The sequence below is a fragment of the Cnephaeus nilssonii genome (assembly GCF_951640355.1).
Source record: "Cnephaeus nilssonii genome assembly, chromosome: 14".
Lineage (NCBI taxonomy): Eukaryota > Metazoa > Chordata > Mammalia > Chiroptera > Vespertilionidae > Cnephaeus > Cnephaeus nilssonii.
In genome coordinates, this window is record NC_137085.1 from 17,448,302 (window position 1) to 17,467,155 (window position 18,854).

At 39.8% G+C, this 18,854-nt stretch overlaps 1 protein-coding gene across 6 annotated transcripts in view; it reads left to right on the plus strand.

The window, feature by feature from the left end:
- PTBP3 (polypyrimidine tract binding protein 3) overlaps positions 1–18,854 on the plus strand; it is a 75,747-nt gene that overhangs the window by 2,097 nt on the left and 54,796 nt on the right. For 2 of the 6 annotated variants that reach the window (XM_079791051.1, XM_079791052.1), the window contains exon 2: positions 1,099–1,132. The exons of the other annotated variants lie outside the window; for them this stretch is intronic. In XM_079791051.1, the coding sequence (XP_079647177.1) occupies positions 1,099–1,132 (34 nt within the window). The remainder of the gene's footprint in view (positions 1–1,098; positions 1,133–18,854) is intronic. 6 annotated transcript variants of the gene reach the window in all.

Below are 18,854 nucleotides of genomic sequence, written 5' to 3' on the forward strand. Positions count from 1 at the left end.
TTTTATTAAGTAATGATGATATTATGGGCTATTAACAACATATAGAACTTACAGTTTTCTTTTAAGGGATATGTAGACAAACTTACGTGAAGACAGTTTCTTTGGAGTTAGAAGAGATGGATTTTTGTTCAGCAGAACTTTATAGGGGTTTTTACACCTTGGTGTTAAGGAATGTGGTTTTGACACAGTGAATTTTGGCTTTCAGGAGGGTAATTACATTTCTACATTTTCCCACAGCCTGAAAAAGATCCTTTTTTCATTATTTTGAGTAGTTAGAAAACAACAAACCACCAGTCAACATCTTTCTAGTTCCTCCTCAAATCCCACTGTCTTGTGTGTGTGTCTACGTGTGTGTGTTCATTTCCTCTTGAGGTAATTTATATTTAAAGTTTTTTTCTAGTTAACTTTTATTTAAATATACAATTTATTTTAAGTTAAATTAACTTACTATTCTTAAAATTTTATATTTGTTTCAGATGTATATCATAGTGGTTAGACAATTATATAATTTACAAAGTGATCCTCCAACACAGATTTGATGTGGTAGATTTTATTTAAAAGCCAGTCTTTGAAAAATTTGGTATCTGAAATTTGATGTGTTCTGAGAGACTATCTTAGCTGAATTTTGGTGAGCTCTTTGGGTGGTATATGCAAATTTGCAAAATAGCTACTATTTCTGTAAGTCCACTCACTGGTTTTGTTTCATTTAAAATTTTAGGCTGGTCATTTATACCAGTGATTTAAGAGAATGAACTTGGGTGATTTTAAGTTTTGGTTTGGATTTATTAAAAAGAGGTAAATGGATAAACATAATCATTTTATAAAGCACAACTATACTCTCCTACATACTAAAAGAGAATTTGATTTATTAGTTGTTTCTTCCATTTCTGTTGAAGCTTTGCTTTTACATCATGCCTTTGCTAGGCGGTCCCATCACTTTTCTTTGTATTAACATTTCACAACTCATCGCATTCTTATTTTTGTTATTTTTATTATAATGCCTTTTCTTTTTTTTTTTTCTTTAATCTTATTATCTGTCTTTTAAAAACTTGTTCTCTAACTTTGTTTTCCATTTTCTCTTTTACTTTTTCCATACAGTGTTGTTACAGATCTTATAGCAGTCGGTTTAAAGGTAGGAATCTTTTACTATCCTTTAATAAGCATTTTTAAATTTTAGTTTTGGCATTTTTTTTCCCAATGGTGAAATCATCTCACCTATTCATAAAATGATATGTTTTACTGTGTGATAATAATCTCTTATTTTCACGTAGCTCCATACTAAGTGCTCTTATAGCTATTTTTGGAATTTACATATTTATTAAGAGAGGCCACAATATTATCTTGTGTATCTAAAATGTGAAAAAAAGTTTAGCCCAAAGTTTCACTTGAACCATCATAGTGGGTGTTTATTTTGTTTTGTTTTAGCAGTTAAATATAACCTAGGTTCAGATTTATTTTGCTGTCGTGTCCTTTTTTATATCTTCTCTTGGGTATGCTTATAAGTAATACAATTATAACAGCAGCTGAAGTTTCTTCAATTTATACTATGTGCCAGCTGCTTTACATGTATTTTCACTAATTATTATAACCGTTCTTCAAGGTAGGTATTAATATTCCCATTTTAGAGATGAAAAAATAGGTTCAGAAAATTTGTATTCAAGGCATAGTGCACCAGAGTTTAAATGCATGTCCTCCTGGCTCCAGAGCCTGGCTCTCACCTCCCCCCCCCCGCCCCCCGCCCCCCATTATATCAGCTGCCAATAATGAGGATTGAGGATTCTGTCTTAAAGGTGAAGAGCATGAGAGCTGGATAATTAATATTTCACAGTAACGCTTCTTCTAAGTTATAAGTCATTTTAGTTTTATCAAAGTCTTCCCATTTATTTGATTCTCAAGTATAAATCAAGTAAGCAGTGTTCAACAACATGAGGCTTTTACAATATAAATGGGCGTTTTAAGGTAACCTTTAGCAGTTTGGTGTTTGGTATAGCTGAGAACTTGGTTCTAGAATCCACTTACAGTTCAGATCAGTGTAGAAAATAGAAAGAATTCATAGTTTTATTATATGTATTTTATATAACATTGTTACACTACTTTTTACGATCAACTCTCTCTAGCAGTTTCCACACTCCCCCCATTTGCATTTATTGGGTCTGTTGGTGGCATTTATATTCTTAAAACCTTAAAAAATAAGCGTAAGTACAGCATACAGCATTTGAGATTAACAGTAGTATGTCCAAGATTACATAATTTGGAACTATTGCTTATATTATCTTTCGAAGTTGGTGGAGTTACTTTCTTTGGCAGATTTTGAACATATTTTATAACTTGAAAATAAGTGGAGGAGCCTCTCTTGGGGGGATGTTTCCCCCAGCCCCCCTTGTTTTTTTCTGATATACTTAGTCATTTTCTCCTTTGGGGATGATAGAGATTAGAAACTGCAGGAAGGAATATTTAAAGTGAATGTTGTTTTGGTCTTATCAGAAATGTAACTTACGATTCTAGAGTTTGGTAAAAAATGAATACATGAGGCTATTTAAAAACTTAATCATTTTGGATTGAGGAATTATGCTTGAAGGATTGTTATGCCTATTTTCTTGTGGAAAAAAATATATTTTGATGATAACTAGAAGAAAAATTTGAATGTTAGGCACAGGAACTGGATTTGAATACATGATTTGGATTTCTGACTACCTTTTTTGCAGCAAGCACTTTAAAAACAAAGATCAGATCCTACTCTGAAGAAAAGATAAGTTGATTAATTGATTCACTAGGCAGTCTATGCTTTTGTAGCCTTAATACTATAAAATAGGTTCAGAAAATTGGTGTTTAAGGCATGGTGCTTTGAATACAAGAGATTTCATATATAGAGAGATTTCTCATAAGATGTCCTGCTTCCTTGGTTCCCATCTAAGAAAGTTTAGTTACCAAGTAATAGGCCAATAAGACTCATATTTTATCTAGGTTACTAGAGGCCCGGTACACAAAATTAGTGCACTGGGGGGGGGTGTCCCCTCAGCCCAGCCTGTGCCCTCTTGCAGGCCAGAAGCCCTCAGGGAGTGCCCGACTGCCATGAGGTGGGAGAGGCTCCCGCCACTGCCTCTGCACTTGCCAGCTGTGAGCCCAGCTCAGGGCTTCTGGCTGAGTGGCGCTCTCCCTGTGGGAGCGCACTGACCACCAGGGGGCAGCACCTGCATTGAGCATCTTCCCCCTGGTGGTCGGTGCGCATCATAGCAACCAGTTGTTCTGTTCAATCTGCATATTAACCTTTTATTATATAGGACTAGAAGCCCGGTGCACGAAATTCGTGCACGACGGGGGGTTGTCCCTCAGCCCAGCCTGTACCCTCTCCAATCTGGGACTCCTGGAGGGATGTCCGACTGCCCGTTTAGGCCCGATCCTGGTGGGATCGGGCCTAAACGGGCAATCGGACATCCCTCTCACAATCCAGGACTGCTGGCTCCCAACTGCTTGCCTGCCTGCCTTCCTGATTGCCCCTAACCGCTTCTGTCTGCCAGCCAGATCACCCCCTAACCACTCCGCTTCCAGCCTGGTTGATGCTTAACTGCTCCCCTGCCAGCCTGTTTGCCCCCAACTTCCCTCCTCTGCCAGCCTGGTCACCCCTAACTGCCCTCTCCTGCAGGGTTGATCACCTCCAACTGCCCTCCCTTGTAAGCCTGGTCCCTCACAACTGCCCTCCCTTGCAGGCCGGGTGCCTCCCAACTGCCCTCTCCTGCTGGCCATCTTGTAGTGGCCATCTTGTATCCACATGGGGGCAGGATTTTTGACCACATGGGGGCAGCTATAATGTGTGTTGCAGTGATGATCAATCTGTATATTACTCTTTTATTAGATAGGATAGAGGCCTGGTACACGGGTGGGGGCCAGCTGGTTTGCCCTGAAGGGTGTCACAGATAAGGGTGGGGGTTCCCTTGGGGTGTGGGGCGGCCTGAGCGAGGGGCCTGTGGTGGTTTGCAGGCTGGCCACGCCCCCTGGCAACCCAAGGGGAGGCCCTGGTATCTGGAATTTATTTTCCTTCTACAATTGAAACTTTGTAGCCTGGAGCGGAGCCAAGCCTGGGGCTCCGGCAGCCATTTCTGTGGCAGTTAATTCACCTTCTACAATTGAAACTTTGTAGCCTTAAGTGGGTGAGCCCGGCCAGGGTGTGCGGAAAGCTTTGCTTCCCCTGTTGCCGCCGGCAACCCTGGCCTGCTCTCTCAAGCTCCATTCTGCCGCCATTTGTTTGAATTTGTTTACCTTCTATAATTGAAACTTTGTAGCTTGAGTGGAGGCTTAGGCCTGCAACGGCTATGGAAAGCTTGGCTTCCTCTGTTACCTGGGAAACCTTGCTCTCTGTGGCTGTAGCCATCTTGGATTGGGGTTAATTTGCATACTGGCCCTGATTGGCTGGTGGGCGTGGCTTGGTTGGTGGGCGTGGCCTATGTAGCAGAGTGATGGTTAATTTGCATATTACCATTTTATTAGAGAGGATTATTAATAGGATATAAACCAAAATTAGTGAATTTAAATAGATCTTTAAAATGTCAGTTATTTATCTTCCTCTATTTGCTGTCTGAATATAATGACTAAACAAACAGTTTTAGCTAGTGCCAAGAGAGGATTCCATATGTTGTTTCATAGGGGTCAAGAGTTTGGGATCCTTGCTCATACTTGATATTGCCAGTCTTTACATTAGCCATTCTAGTGGGTTTAACTAGAATTTGCGTTGACCTTTCGTGCTTGTACCCTTTCATGTGATCATTAACCATTCACTTATCATTTTTCTGTGAATGTTAAGTCTTTTGCCTATTCTTTTCAAGTAGGTTTCTTGTAGATAACATATAGGTAGGTCTTTTTTAAGTCACTCTGACAATCTCTTTTAGTTGGTATATGTAGATCATGCTTCAGGGTATGATTAATTTAGTTGGATTAATATTTACCTTTTACATAACTGTTTCTATTTATTGACTTGTTTTTATTTTCTTCCTTTTATTAATTTTTTTGCCTTCTGGTTTTTATTGAGTATTTTATATGATTTTTTATCCTCTCTTAGCTTATTAATTATACTTCCTTTAAGCATTGTTTAGTGGTGGTGCTTTACATTTTAGTGGTTGCAATATACATTTATAACTCATTTAAGTCCACTTTCAAGAAATAACACTATATTGCTTTGTGTGTAGTGTAGGTACAATACTTTAGAGTATTTCCAATGTCTTCTTCTTATCCTTTATGATATTGTTATTTGTCATTTCACTTAATCATATGCAATAATCACCTAATACATTGTTAATATTATTGCATTAAATGAAGTTATCTTTTAGATTATTTAGGAATAAGTATAAAATAATTTATTTTACTTTCATTTATTTCTTCTCCAACAGTCTTTCTTTCCTCATGTAGATCCAAGTTTTTTATTTATATACTTTTGCTTCTCTCCAAAGAATTTTTTAAAACGTGTCTTGCAGAATCTACTGACAATAAATTCTCTTGGTTTTTTGTCTGAGAAAGGCTTTATTCCTCCTTTACTTTTTTTTTTCATTTTAATTACTTTATTGATTGAGGTATTACATATTTGTCCTCATCCCCCATTACCTTCCCACAACCCCCCCTCCGCCGCCCCACTCATGCCCCCACCCCCCTGTTGTCTGTGTCCATTGGTTAGGCTTATATGCATGCATACAAGTCCTTTGGTTGATCTCTTCCCCTTACCCCCACCCTCCCCTACCTTCCCTCTGAGGTTTGACAGTCTAATAGATGCTTCCCTGTCTCTGGATCTGCTTTTGTTTGAAGGATACTTTTTATATAGATTCTAGGTTGGTGGGTGTTTTTGTTTTGTTCTCCCTTAAGATTAACTTGAAATATTTCACTCCACTTTCTTCCTGCTTGTATGGTTTCTGATGAGAGAGAAACATTTATAATTCTTATCTATATTCCTCTATAGATATGGTGGTTTTTCCCCCCAAGACTTTTCTCTTTGTTTTTAGTTTCCTGAAATTTGAATATGCTTTAAATAAATTTAAAATTTATTGGGGTGACATTGGTTAATAGGATCATATATGTTTCAAGTTTACATCTCAATACAAGATCTGTATATTGCACTCTGTGCCCACCACCGAAAGTTAACCTTTGGGTGGTGGGCACACAAAAATGTATCCCATTTTTCTTCACTAATGTAACTGGTATTTTATTGTCAATATGTAAAATACATTGCATATTGACTTTGTAACTTATGATATAGCTATGTCATTGGTTTTCTTTTTTTTTAAAATACATTTTATTGATTTTTTACAGAGAGGAAGAGAGAGGGATAGAGAGTTAGAAACATCGATGATATCAATCTGAATGAGTTATTTTATTTCTTGCCTTAATGTACTATTTAGGACCTCCAGTATAATGCTGATAGAGATGATAACATCCTTAATCTCATTCCTGCTTTGAAGGGAAAGTAGTCTTTGTTAGTTGTACATTTTTCTTAGATGCCTTTTTTCAGGTTCAGAAAATTCTTTTCTATATCTCATTTGTTATTTTTGGGTATCATGAATGGATGTTGAATTTGGATCTTTCAAGATTTGTATATTTTAGTTAAGTTGTTATGGGCATAAAGTTGTTCACAATATTTCCTTATTTTTAATTTCCCTTTGATCTGGAATGATTCTATATTTTTAGTCCTGACATTGGTAATGTGTGTAGTTCCCTCCCCCCGCCCCCCCCACCCATTGGTTCTAGCTAGAGGCTTTTCAGTATTACTGATCTCTTTAAAAGCCAATTTTTGGTTTTACTTCTGTATTGGTTGATTCTTCTATTTAATCAGTTTCACTCTTTATTATTTCCTTCCTATTTATGTTGGGTTTAATTTGTTTTTCTTTTTTTTCTTTTTTAAAAATATATATTTTATTGATTTTTTTACAGAGAGGGAGGGAGAGGGATAGAGAGTTAGAAACATCAATGAGAGAGAAACATCTATCGGCTGCCTCCTGCACATCCCCCATTGGGGATGTGCCCGCAACCAAGGTACATGCCCTTGACTGGAATCGAACCTGGGACCCCTCAGTCCGACGCTCTATCCACTGAGCTAAACCGGTCAGGGCATTAATTTGTTTTTCTTGACTTGAATTTTTGTTGTTGTTGTTTTGTTTTACAGCCTAAAACAACATTTATTATTGTTAAGATTTAGCTAATGTTTTCTGTGAGTCAGGAATATGGGCCTGCCATCGGTGGGTCCTCTGGCTCTGGGGCTAAGGCTGCTATCAAGGTATTAGTAGATGTTGCTGTCATCTTCTGGGGACGAAATCTACTTCCAAGCTCACTCAGATGGTTATGGCAGAATTATTTACTAAGTGAAATGATTAATTATGAAGGTAATTTATGAAGATAGAATTTTTAGACATGCATAGCCCTAGAACGTTTACTTTCTGTTTACCATCATTTAGGTAGTTGTTTTAAGGATGTACTAAGAACAAGACAGACAGAACTATAATACCTAAATAAAAAAAAGTGGGGGGAAAAAAAAAGACAGACAGAACTTCAAGAAAAAAAAAATTGAGCCAATCCCAGAATAATAATGAAAAGATGACTCAACAGCTGTTCTGAAGGCCTAGAAAGCATTCTAGATTGACATAGGAGGAAAGAGGGTTTTAGGAAGGAGATCTTGGGAAGAAAAATAGGGACTAGATAGAATGAATGGTGTCATGAAGATTTTGGGTAAAATTTGATGTCATAATAAAGGACAATAGTGTGAGGAAAGTAACGGCCGTTAGAAATCTCATGGAAAGCAAAACTGAAAAAAGAAAATCATGGTCTAACTAGGAACGAAATTAGAATGTGTCACGATGTTAAGGAATCATTGATATAGTACAGCCCTGGCCAGGGTGGCTCTGTTTGTTGAGCCTCATCTCATTCACCCAAAAGGTCACTCGTTGGTTTGATTTTATATCCAGGCATAAGCCCAGGTGACAGGTTCAGTCCCCAATTGGGGTGTGTGCAAGAGGCAACTGATTAGTGTTTCCCTCTCCCTCTCTAAAAATCAATATAAACATTAAATAAAAGAAATTGAAAGAATTCATTTGATCTTGATTCTAGGAACAATCTTTTTCAAGTGGGCCTAAGGCTGTGACAGACCATAGAGTAAAAAATGAAGTATGTCGGGGTTGCATTTCCTTACATAGTGATAACAATGTAAATGTTTATTAGTTTTCCACTTTGAGTCAACCTTTGGACAGGACACAAATGGACAAAGCCCAGAATACTGTTGTTGCAGGGCAGAATGTAATAACCATAAAAAAATAAAATCACAGAGGGAGGAGAGACAAAAGCAGAGAACAGATTACTAGCACTAATAGCTTTGTCGTTCAAAATGGAGAATCAAGAAATAATTTTATATTGACAAAATAAGCAATAAACTGTAAGTATAGTATTTAAAGTTCAAAGGTCTATAATAAATAAAAGCATAATATGCAAATTGACCGAACAGCAGAACGATTGTCCCACGACCTTCTGGATGACCATGCTGTGACATGCACTGGTGCCAGGCAAGCCAAGGCGGGTGCGATGCGATTGGTCAGGGGGCCCTGCCATCACCCCATGATTGCCTCTGCGAGGTGATCCATGCGGGGGCTCTGTGATCGATTGCCCCAAAGAGGGAGGCCCAGGCCACCCTCTGCGTGGTGATCGATCGTGGAACCCTGGCCAGCTGGTCAGGGCCTCCCTCTACTGGGTGATTGATCGCGGAGTTCCCCCAATTGATTGCCCCAAAGAGGGAGGCCCAGGCTACCTAGCCTGCAGCACTGCGGCGGGTGGCCAGGGACTCCTGGCTGGTGGCCACGGAGGGAGGCCCAGGCCACCTGGCTGGTGGTGCTGTGGCAGGTGGGTGGGGCCTCCCTCTGCTGGGTGATCAGTCTGGGGCCCCACAATCAATTGCCCCACAGAGGGAGGCCCAGGCCACCGGCCAGTGACACTGGCCGGTGTGCAGGGCCACCAATGATTGCCCCTCAGAGGGAGGCCCAGGCCAGCCAAGCAATTGCACTCCAAGCCTGTCATCCCTCTGTGGGTGACCGGTGATGGGGGGAGTGGGGCGAGGGGGTAGCACCACACAGATGGCAAGCAGTGACAGCGGCAGGGGTAGGGCCAGCTGCCAGCAGCCTGGGGAAGGAAAGCCCTGATAGGCCCTGATCCCCAGCCAGGCCTAGGGACCCTACCCGAGAGGGTGCAGGCTGGGCTGAGGACAACCCCCCCCACACCATGAATTTCATGCACCAGGACTCTAGTACTTACAGAAGAATTAAAATTACTAGCACATATTTCAAACAGAGAGGACAGAAAAAAGGAAGTGTAAGATAAGTTTTAAAGTTTTCACACTAGAGATTAGTTTATTTTTAAAGTTGATAACCCAGAAGTAGTGTTATACGCATATATTTGGGTTATGGAGATAACCATTGGATAATTAAGATTGTGTAAAGATTTGGATATGAGTGGAGAGACTTGCTTTTATCATATAAACTCCTTTGTAACATTTGATGTGTTATAGTATGTGTATTTGATAAAAATAAAAATTAAATTAATAAGTAAGTTAAAAGAACAGAAGTAATTCAACAAAAAGTAAGTTTAACTGTGTGTATATAGAGAACTTTTGTTTCTAGTGTTATTCCCCACAGGTAGCAATTTTAATCAGTTTTTTTGCTTACCTTTACTTTTTTGTTTACCTGTCTAGTACCTTTTTAAGGCAAATGTACATATTTTTTCTTCCAATTCTAATACAAAAGGCAGCATATTTATACTGGTCTACATTTGGATTTTTTTCACTAACACATAAGGAATCTTCCTCAAAATCCCCCCATTCTAATTTTTAACAGCTGCAAAATATTTTGTGGTTAACAAAGTTATTTATTAGTTCCTCTATTGATGGGCTCTTAAATTAATTTCCAGTATTCTAATAAAGTTTCTTATGAATGATTGTGTTCATCTGTCATTTTACATATATGTTGGTGTATTTGGGAAGTAGAGTCCCAGCATGGGATTGCTATATCAAAGATTAAAGGTGTTTCTAGGTAAACAATGACAGATATACCTCCACTAGGTTAGTACTATTTTGCGCAGCACAGTTTTTGTCAAGATTGTCCTGTTGAACTTTTGTTTTTCTTCCAGGCTTATTGGTGAGAAATGCTATCTCATTTTAGTTGCTTTTTTTTTTTTATGGGTGATATAGAGCATATTTTTATATCTTTAAAGGATATTTTTAATTTCTTGTCTTTGGGATGTAGGTTCTTATTTTTTATTTTTCTGTTGGCTGTCTTTTTCTTTTCAGCTTTTAGAAGCTTTTTATAAATTAGGGAGGGAAAGTTTGCCTCTATAATGAATTGCAGATATTTTCCCCAGTATGTCATTTGACTTGCTTATGAAATGTTCTGCCATGTAGGTGTTTGATTTTTGGATAATTGAGTTTAGTAGTAGTAGTATAGCTCTAGATGTAGAGTCATATGCTCTCCCATTCAAGGTTATGAAGGAACTCACTGATGTTTTCTTAATACTTGTATGATTATTTTTCGCATATAGATCTTTTGTTTTTAATCTTTATTGTTGAAAGTATTACATAGGTCCCTTTTTCTCCCACTGGCCCCTTATTGCCCGCTGCTATCTTCCACCCCCCCACCCCCCCGCCCCCTAGCCCCCCCCTTCCACCACCCTATTGTCTTGTATCCATGGGTTATGCATATATGCATACAAGTTCTTTGGTTTTTCTGTTCCCACCCACCCCCGCCTTCCCTCTAAGATTTCAGTCTCATTTAGATCTTGATTTATTTGGGTTTTATCCTAGTGTGTGGTGTGAGAAATGGAGTCAACTGTATATTTTTCCAAATGGCTACCCAGTTGTCCAAATAACAGTTAATTATAAAGTTTATTTTCTCCACTTGTTAATTGATGATATACTCTGGTACTTTAGCTGTTGCTAATGTAGCATCATGACCTTGGGTATAAAACTGGTTATTCTGTCAGTTCACCTGAGATAGAACACTAGACAGAGAAGGGAAACTTCCTTTTAAATAATAATCTATGTTAAGTCCTTTATGTATATCGTTGCCTGGAATCCTCACAACAACACTATGAGAAGATGTTTGTATTTTTCCCATTTCAGATGTGGAAACTGCGAGACAAAGATAGCAAGTGACTTATCCATCACATAGTAAGAAATAGAGCCACGATTTAAATCCTGAAGGTGTGACTCCTTAAGCTGTGCCATTTAACCTTGCAACACTGTGTCCTATCTCTGATCTTATGGAGGCAGCAGGGAGCCTCCAGTGTTTCACTCTTTCGAATTCTTTGCTAATACAGCAGCACCAGCAACAGCATGGCTGTGGAAATGGAATCTTAACTAAAGAAGTGTGTCTAGGTTCCAATCTTACCAGAGAGCTGCAAAAAAATAAATAAGTAAGTAAATAAAGACTAGCTTAGCCATTTGAGCTTGGCAAGTGCAGAAAATAGTTAATGTATCAGGCTGGAGACTCTCCTTAGAAAAACTGCTTTTAACTTTGCAAGGTTGGCCCTTGGTTGGAATACAGTTTCTTACAATGATAAGTAAGAGTGGCTCATTGTGCCTAGACTGTGTAAATAGTGTGGTTTATACTTTCTTTCTAGGAGTCTGGAAATTTGGTACATGCTTGGCAGGGAGTGTCTATGTGACCAGCCCCCAATAAAAACCCTGGGCAGTGAGTCTCCAATGACCTTTTCTAGTAGATACCATTTCCACATGTGTTATCACAAGTCATTGCTGGAGGAATTAAGTGTATCCCATGTTCACTGGGAGAGAACTCTTAGAAGCTTATACCTGGTTTCCTCTGACTTCCCCCATATGCCTTTCTCTTTTTACTGATTTAGCTTTGTATCCTTCCACTGTAATAAGTCTTAGAACACAACTATATGCTAGGTTCCGAGAGTGCTTTTTAGAATATTATTGAACCTGGTGGTGGTCTTTAGACTAATTCTAGTCACTGACACTAACATGTTTGTTAGGATTTGGGCAGTCGGGGATGTGTCTGTGCATGTGAAGCGGTGGAGAGAGGGAGAGAATGAATGAATGTATACAGAATATGAGAGCTCTATAACTTTGGGAGGTTAGGAGCCACAGTAGCTGGGACTAACAGGAGAGGAGAGTTTTCTTCTTTACATGCAGAGGAAATACTGGCAGATTAACTGGTTTCTACTCAGTCACTATTGCAGATCGGAACTTCATTCAGCAGCTATACTGCTAGTGATGACATGTTGGAGCAATAGCATCAACAGCCAAGGAGCAGTAGTAGCTGAAGAGAATCAACCTTTTAGACTAAGTTAGCACTCCTGAGATTTCAGAATTTGTCATTCAAGAAAGGGCTTTTGCTTAAGAAAATAAGACATTCTTTCTTGGGTGAAAGAAGAAATAGCCAAATAAATAATTAGTCATAGGTTTCAACACCTTTCTCAGTTATTCATAGAATAAGTAGACAGAACATCAACATTCTGTTCACCAGCTCCCCTCCAGATTTTAAAAAAAGGGGTGGGGCGGATTTTATCCATATCCTGCTAGGTATCAGTATACAAGAAGTTATTTTAAAAGGAAACTGAATATCTATAATAATAAAAGCGTAATATGCTAATTAGACTGGACATCCTTTCGGATGTCCTTCTGGATGACCTTCTGAACGAAGCTGGGGCTGCGAGGGAAGCCTGGGTCCCAGGTGCCTGCCAGCAGCTGGAGGAAAGCCCAGGTTCTGGGTGCCTGCCGGTGGCCGGAGGGAAGCCCGGGTCCCTGGTGCCAGAGGGAATCCGGTGCTGGCAGCCAGGGGAAGGAAGGCCTACTCTTGCATGATTTTCGTGCATCGGGCCTCTGGTCTATTATAACATTAGGCCAATTTTGTAGGATATCTAATCTAATTCCCTAGGTCAAGCAGGTAATAAGTGATGGGGCTAGATTGAAATAAATGTTTGTTTCCAAAGCCTATGCTCTATTTTTTTGCACCCTGGTTTATTCCCTTAGCTTTATAGTTATTTTTTTTTAAAATTTTTATTGATTTCAGAGAGTAGGGGGAGGGAGAGAGAGATAGAAACATCAATGATGAGAGAATCATTGACTTGTTGCCTCCTGCCCTGCAATCTGGGAATGTACCCTGATGGGGAATTGAACCGCAACCTCCTGGTTCATATGTCAATGCTTCACCAGTGAGGCATGCTGGTTGGGCTATAGTTATTTATTTTTTAAGCAAAAGAACCCTTTGAACATTGATTACATGGAAAACATTGTAGTAGGTTCTGTAGAGGAGGATATAAAGGTGAATAATTAGGAGACCATAATCAACAAGTGTATATAGTATGGTGAAACTGTGTAGTATCATTTTTATTTCTGTTTATGGAAAAACATAGTTAACAGCAGGATGAACATGTTTTCTGTTCTGGAAGTGTTCACAAAGGTTCACTAGACTATCTGCTAGAATTATAAAGGGGGCAAACTATCTTGGTTTAAATTTCAGTATTTAAGATACTTTTCTTTTAAAAAATGATAGTTATAGGATCATGGAAAACGAGGCCCAGTGCATGAGATTCATGCACTCGGGAGGGTTCCTCAGCCCGACCTGCACCCTCTAGCAGTCCAGGAGCCCTAGGGGGATGTCCGACTGACGGCTTAGGCCTGTTCCCCGTAGGAGTGGGCCTAAGCCGTCAGTCGGACATCCTTAGTGCTATGTCGGAGGCAGGAGAGGCTCCCACCACTGCCACTGTGCTCGCCAGCTGTGAGTCCGGCTTCTGGCTAAGCAGTGCTTCCCCTGTAGGAGCGCACTGACCACCAGGGGGCAGCTCCTGTGTTGAGTGTCTGCCCCCTGGTCGTCAGTACACATCATAGCGACCGGTCATTCCACCATTCGGTCTATTTGCATATTAGCCTTTTATTATATAGGATTGTGAAGTATTGCCCTAGCTGGTTTTGCTCAGTGGCTAGAGCGTCGGCCTGTGGACTGAAGGGTCCCTGGTTCGATTCCAGTCAAAGGCACATGCCCGGGTTGCAGGCTTGACCCCTGGTAGGGGGCATGCAGGAGGTAGCTGATCAGTGATTCTCTCTCATCATTGATATTTCTCTCTCTCTGTCCCTCTACCTTCCTCTCTGAACTCAATAAAAATCTATTTGGAAAAAAAATTGTGAAGTATTTTTGATAATCTCTTTTTTATACTTACAGTATCTTGATAGACTAAGACAAATGATCGTATTCTTGAGTTTTATGTCCATTTTAGGTATGATCTGAAATTTAACCATGAGTTAATGGTTTATTTTCAGAATCTTTCTTACATGTTATTTTAGTGGCTATTTCTCAGTTGTGTGGATTGCCTTTTATCATATTAATAATCTCACTTTAATGTTAAATAAAACCACTTCCCATCAAATTTGATAATGAAACGCTTTATTTGTGCTGCTTAATTACAGTATTCCTTTGCTTTGTTGGCCCTGTATATTTAATTATTCTTCAGCAGGAGAGAGCTTCAATAATTGATACTTTAGGCAGTGAAGCTGATTGGTGTGTTGATTTAGTCAGAGAGCTAACATGTCCACAGAACAACTGCTGTACTTGTGTAAATTTACGACATGTTTCTAAGGAGACTGTTGACCTAGCATTGTTCATGCACTTTCCCTCTCACCCCCACCCCCATGATGTCTTCATTATTTGGCTTGTTAAAGCCTTTTATATAATGGTAATTTGTTGACCTGTGGTACAGGTTTTTTTTCTCTCTCTTTTTAGCAATTTCCTTCTCTTGGTCATCTACAGTCACTCATCCAACAAGATTTTCATTTTTTTTTTTTTAATGCTTTCATTCTGCTTATCTTCCATCTCTTAAACCATGATCTCTTACAGCAGACTTAGGAGAGAGGTACTTAACTTTACCTAGGTCTGCATTGCTCTTCCTGTACTATAATGGAAAATTATCTTTCAGACACTTTTTGCTTATCTATGAAGGGATGCCTTCTGGACCACCATTGTATAGAAGGACAGTGAGAGGTGATAGTGTAAGATAGGGATGAGCTCTGAGAATGAACTTTGGTATTTGACAGCTTGATCAATCTTTTCTGCTCTTGAGGGTTGAACATAGGTGATGGTAATGACTGTTCTAGGTTAGCAAGAAATCTCTCAAGGAATCCTCTGGCTCAGAATCATCTATCCCATCATAGTTGTGTGTGTGTGTGTGTGTGTGTGTGTGTGTGTGTGTTTACTTTTATTTTGAAAAAATAAGAGTTTCAGAGCAAGTTGTAAAGATACTATATAGGGAAGTATTGTGTACTCTTCACCCTTTCCCCCAATTAAAATGGTTACATCCTAATATATAAAAACCCAGGGTCCATAACGTGCAAAACGACGGAAGGCTCGACCGACTGGAAGTCAGTCCTGGAGTCAATGCTGGATTGCCGTGGTGACCCAGCACTGACGGCCGCCGGTGCGGGCACGGCGACCCAGCACTGACTGCCGAGGGGGCTGCGGATCAGGCCCGGAGAGAGGCCCGGAGAGAGGCCCGAAGAGAGGCCCGAAGAGAGAGGCAGGGTCTGATCCGCAGTCTCCATGGCAGCTGTTGATCAGCCGTTGCCTCTCTCTTTCTCTCCGTGCTTCGTCAGCAGCCACACCTCTTTTTCTCTCCGGGCTTCCGCGGGGGCTGCTAATCAGCCCCACCCCTCTGATCAGGCCCGGAGATAGGCCCGGAGATGCTGACTGGCATAGAAACTGACCAATCAGAACCAAATTGGCTGACAGAGGAGGGCAGTTGGGGGTGATCAGGCAGGCAGAGGCAGTTAGGGGCGATCAGGCCAGCAGAGGAGAGCAGTTGGGGGTGAGATCAGGCTGGCAGGGGAGGGCAATTGGGGACAAGATTAGGCCGGCAGGAGAGGGCAGTTAGGGGTGATCAGGCAGGCAGAGGCAGTTAGGGGCGATAAGGCCGGCAGGGGAGAGTAGTTGGGGGCAACCAGGCTGGCATGGGAGGGCAGTTGGAGGCGAGATCAGGCTGGCACGGGAGGGCAGTTGGGGGCGAGATCAGGCCAGCAAGGGAAGAGCAGTTAGGGGTGATCAGGCAGGCAGAGGCAGTTGGGAGCAAGATCAGGCTGGCGGGGGAGAGCAGTTGGGAGCTAGATCAGGCTGGCAGGGGAGGGCAGTTAGGGGCAAGCAGGCAGGCAGAGAGGTTAGGGACAATCAGGCAGATAGGCAGAGAGGTTAGGGCAATCAGGCAGGCAGGCAGAGGCAGTTAGGGGCAATCAGGCAGGCAGGCAGGTGAGCGGGTAGGAGCCAGTGGTCCCAGATTGTGAGAGGGATCCCCCCTGTGGGATCGGGCCTAAACTGGCAGTCGGACATCCCCCAAGGGGTCCCCGATTGGAGAGGGTACAGGCTGGGCTGAGGGAACCCCCCGCCATGCACGAATTTCATGCACCGGGCCACTAGTCTTAATTATAATACACTATCAAAACAATCATATTGACATTGATTCAGTGCCTTTGCATAATTCTGTTTCATCTCATTGCTTGTGTAGATTCATGTAACTGTCACCACAATTAAGATATAGAACTAATTCATTACCACAAATATCTCCCTAATGGTACCCTTTTATAATCATATACCCATTCTCCCCACAACCATCTCTGCCCTCTGGCAACCATTGGTCTGTTTATTATCTATAATTTATCATTTTGAGAATGTTATATAAATGCAGTCATAGAACATGTTTTTGTTTTGAGCATATGATCTTTTGATATTGATATGTACGATTAGGTTTTGTTTTTGTTTTTTTAAATTTCAGTTGCAGTTTACATTTAATATTATTTTGTATTAGTTTCAGGTGTACAGCATACTGTAGTTTAGTTTTTTTTAAAAACCATGAAACTGTTTCCAGTGTTATTTTCCATTCCTATCAGTAATACATGAGAGATCCAGTTTCTTGCACATCCTTACCTACATTTGATAGTCATTTTTAATTTTAATTGATTAAGTATGTGGTGATATGGTGCTATCATGATCTTAATTTTCATTTGAAGTGATCTTTTTGTGGTTTTAATTTGCATATCCTTTAATGACTAATGATGCTGAGCATCTTTTAATATGCTTATCGGCCATTTGTACATCTTGTTTTGGAGAAATATCTGTTCAAATCGTTGCCTTTTTAAAAATTGGGTTGTCTTAATTATTGAGTTTCAAGAATTTATATGTTCTGAATACTAGTCCCTTGTAAGTTACAAGATTTGCAAATATCTTCTCTAATTCTCTGGCTTATCTTTTAATTTTCTTGATGGTATCCTTTGCAGTACAATAGATTTTATTTTTTATGAAGTATAATTTATCTGTTTATCTTTTTTTCCTTTGTCACTTGTGCTTTTGGTGTTAAAAAACCATTTCTGCAACCCAAATCCATGAACATTTACCCCTCTGTGTCTACTTCTGAGAGTTTTATAGTTTTACATTTAGGTATAAACTCTTTTGAGTTAATTTTGTATATGGTGTGAGGAAGGTGTACAACTTCCATCTTTTGCATTTAGATATATAGTTTAGATGTATAATTTAGTTTTGACTATATTTTTGAACTCTGTTTAAATGCAATAATAGCATGCATTCCTTTTTTAAAAAATATATTTTTAATCATTTCAGGGAGGGAGAAAGAGAGAGAGAGAGAGAGAGAGAGAGAGAGAAACATCAGTGATGAGAGCGAATCATTGATTGGCTGCCTCCTGCATGCCCCCCACTGGGGATCGAGCCTGCAACTTGGGCATGTGCCCTGACCTCCTGGTTCATACATAGGTCGATGCTCAATCACTGAGCCATGCCGGCTGGGCATTCTTTTGTGACTTTTTATGTTTGTTAGATGCATTTATGTTATTGTGTAGAGCAACAGTAGTTCATTCTAATTGCTATAAATTGTTGAATACATTTACAAAAATTTATTCACCTATTTTATACTTAATGCCATTAGGTTGTTTCCAGTTGGCTAGTAGAAATAATGCTGCTGAGAACATTGTCAGATGTTTAGGTGCACGTAAGCAGGCAATCTCTTGTGTATATCCATAGGAGTACAATAAATGCATAGGGATCCTAGGATATTCATATAATAAAATTTAGTAGATTGGATCATTTTTCCAAAGTTGTCCCAGTTTACACTCCCGCTAGCAATATGCAATAGTTCTGTCGCTTTACATTTTTATCAACACTTGATATTTCAGTCTTTTAATATCCTAGTATTTCATTGTGGTTTAAACTTGCATTTCCCTGATGACCAAAGAGGTTAGGCATTTTTTTGGTATACGTTTTTGGATGGTATTAGTCATTTCAATGTGGCTGAGAAAAATACATTTATTTACTTACCATGTTGGTGGTCCTTACGTAGCTATACATGTTTTTGTTCTAGGAATCATGCTGAAAGAGCAGCCCCTGTTTAGGATATATTCTTGTTTCAGAGGGAAAGGGGAAAAACTAGTAGAAAACTACTAATATCTTTAGAAGATTCTGTTTGGATTTAGTGTAGGTTATGTACATTCATATTCCATAGGCCAAGGCATATCTTAAAACCATACTCAGTGTCAGTAGACCAGGGAGGTGTCCTCCTTTCGCAGGAGGCATTAAAAGTCATATGGCTATGGTTGGGGATGAATAGTTTTTTCACAGAAAAAGCAGAGGGCACAAATACTCTGGAATAGTAATAAAGTCTACCATCTTATTTCTGAGGTGCTTGTTCAATTTTCTTGTCATGTTCTGTTATTCTTGACTGTTTCTTATTAATTCCTTGTGGGGAGTTTTTCCTCCTTTTTTCTTTTTCTTAGTAAGTTGTGGATATAAATCTTTTGTTGGTTATATATAGTGAAGATATTTATTCTCTATGAC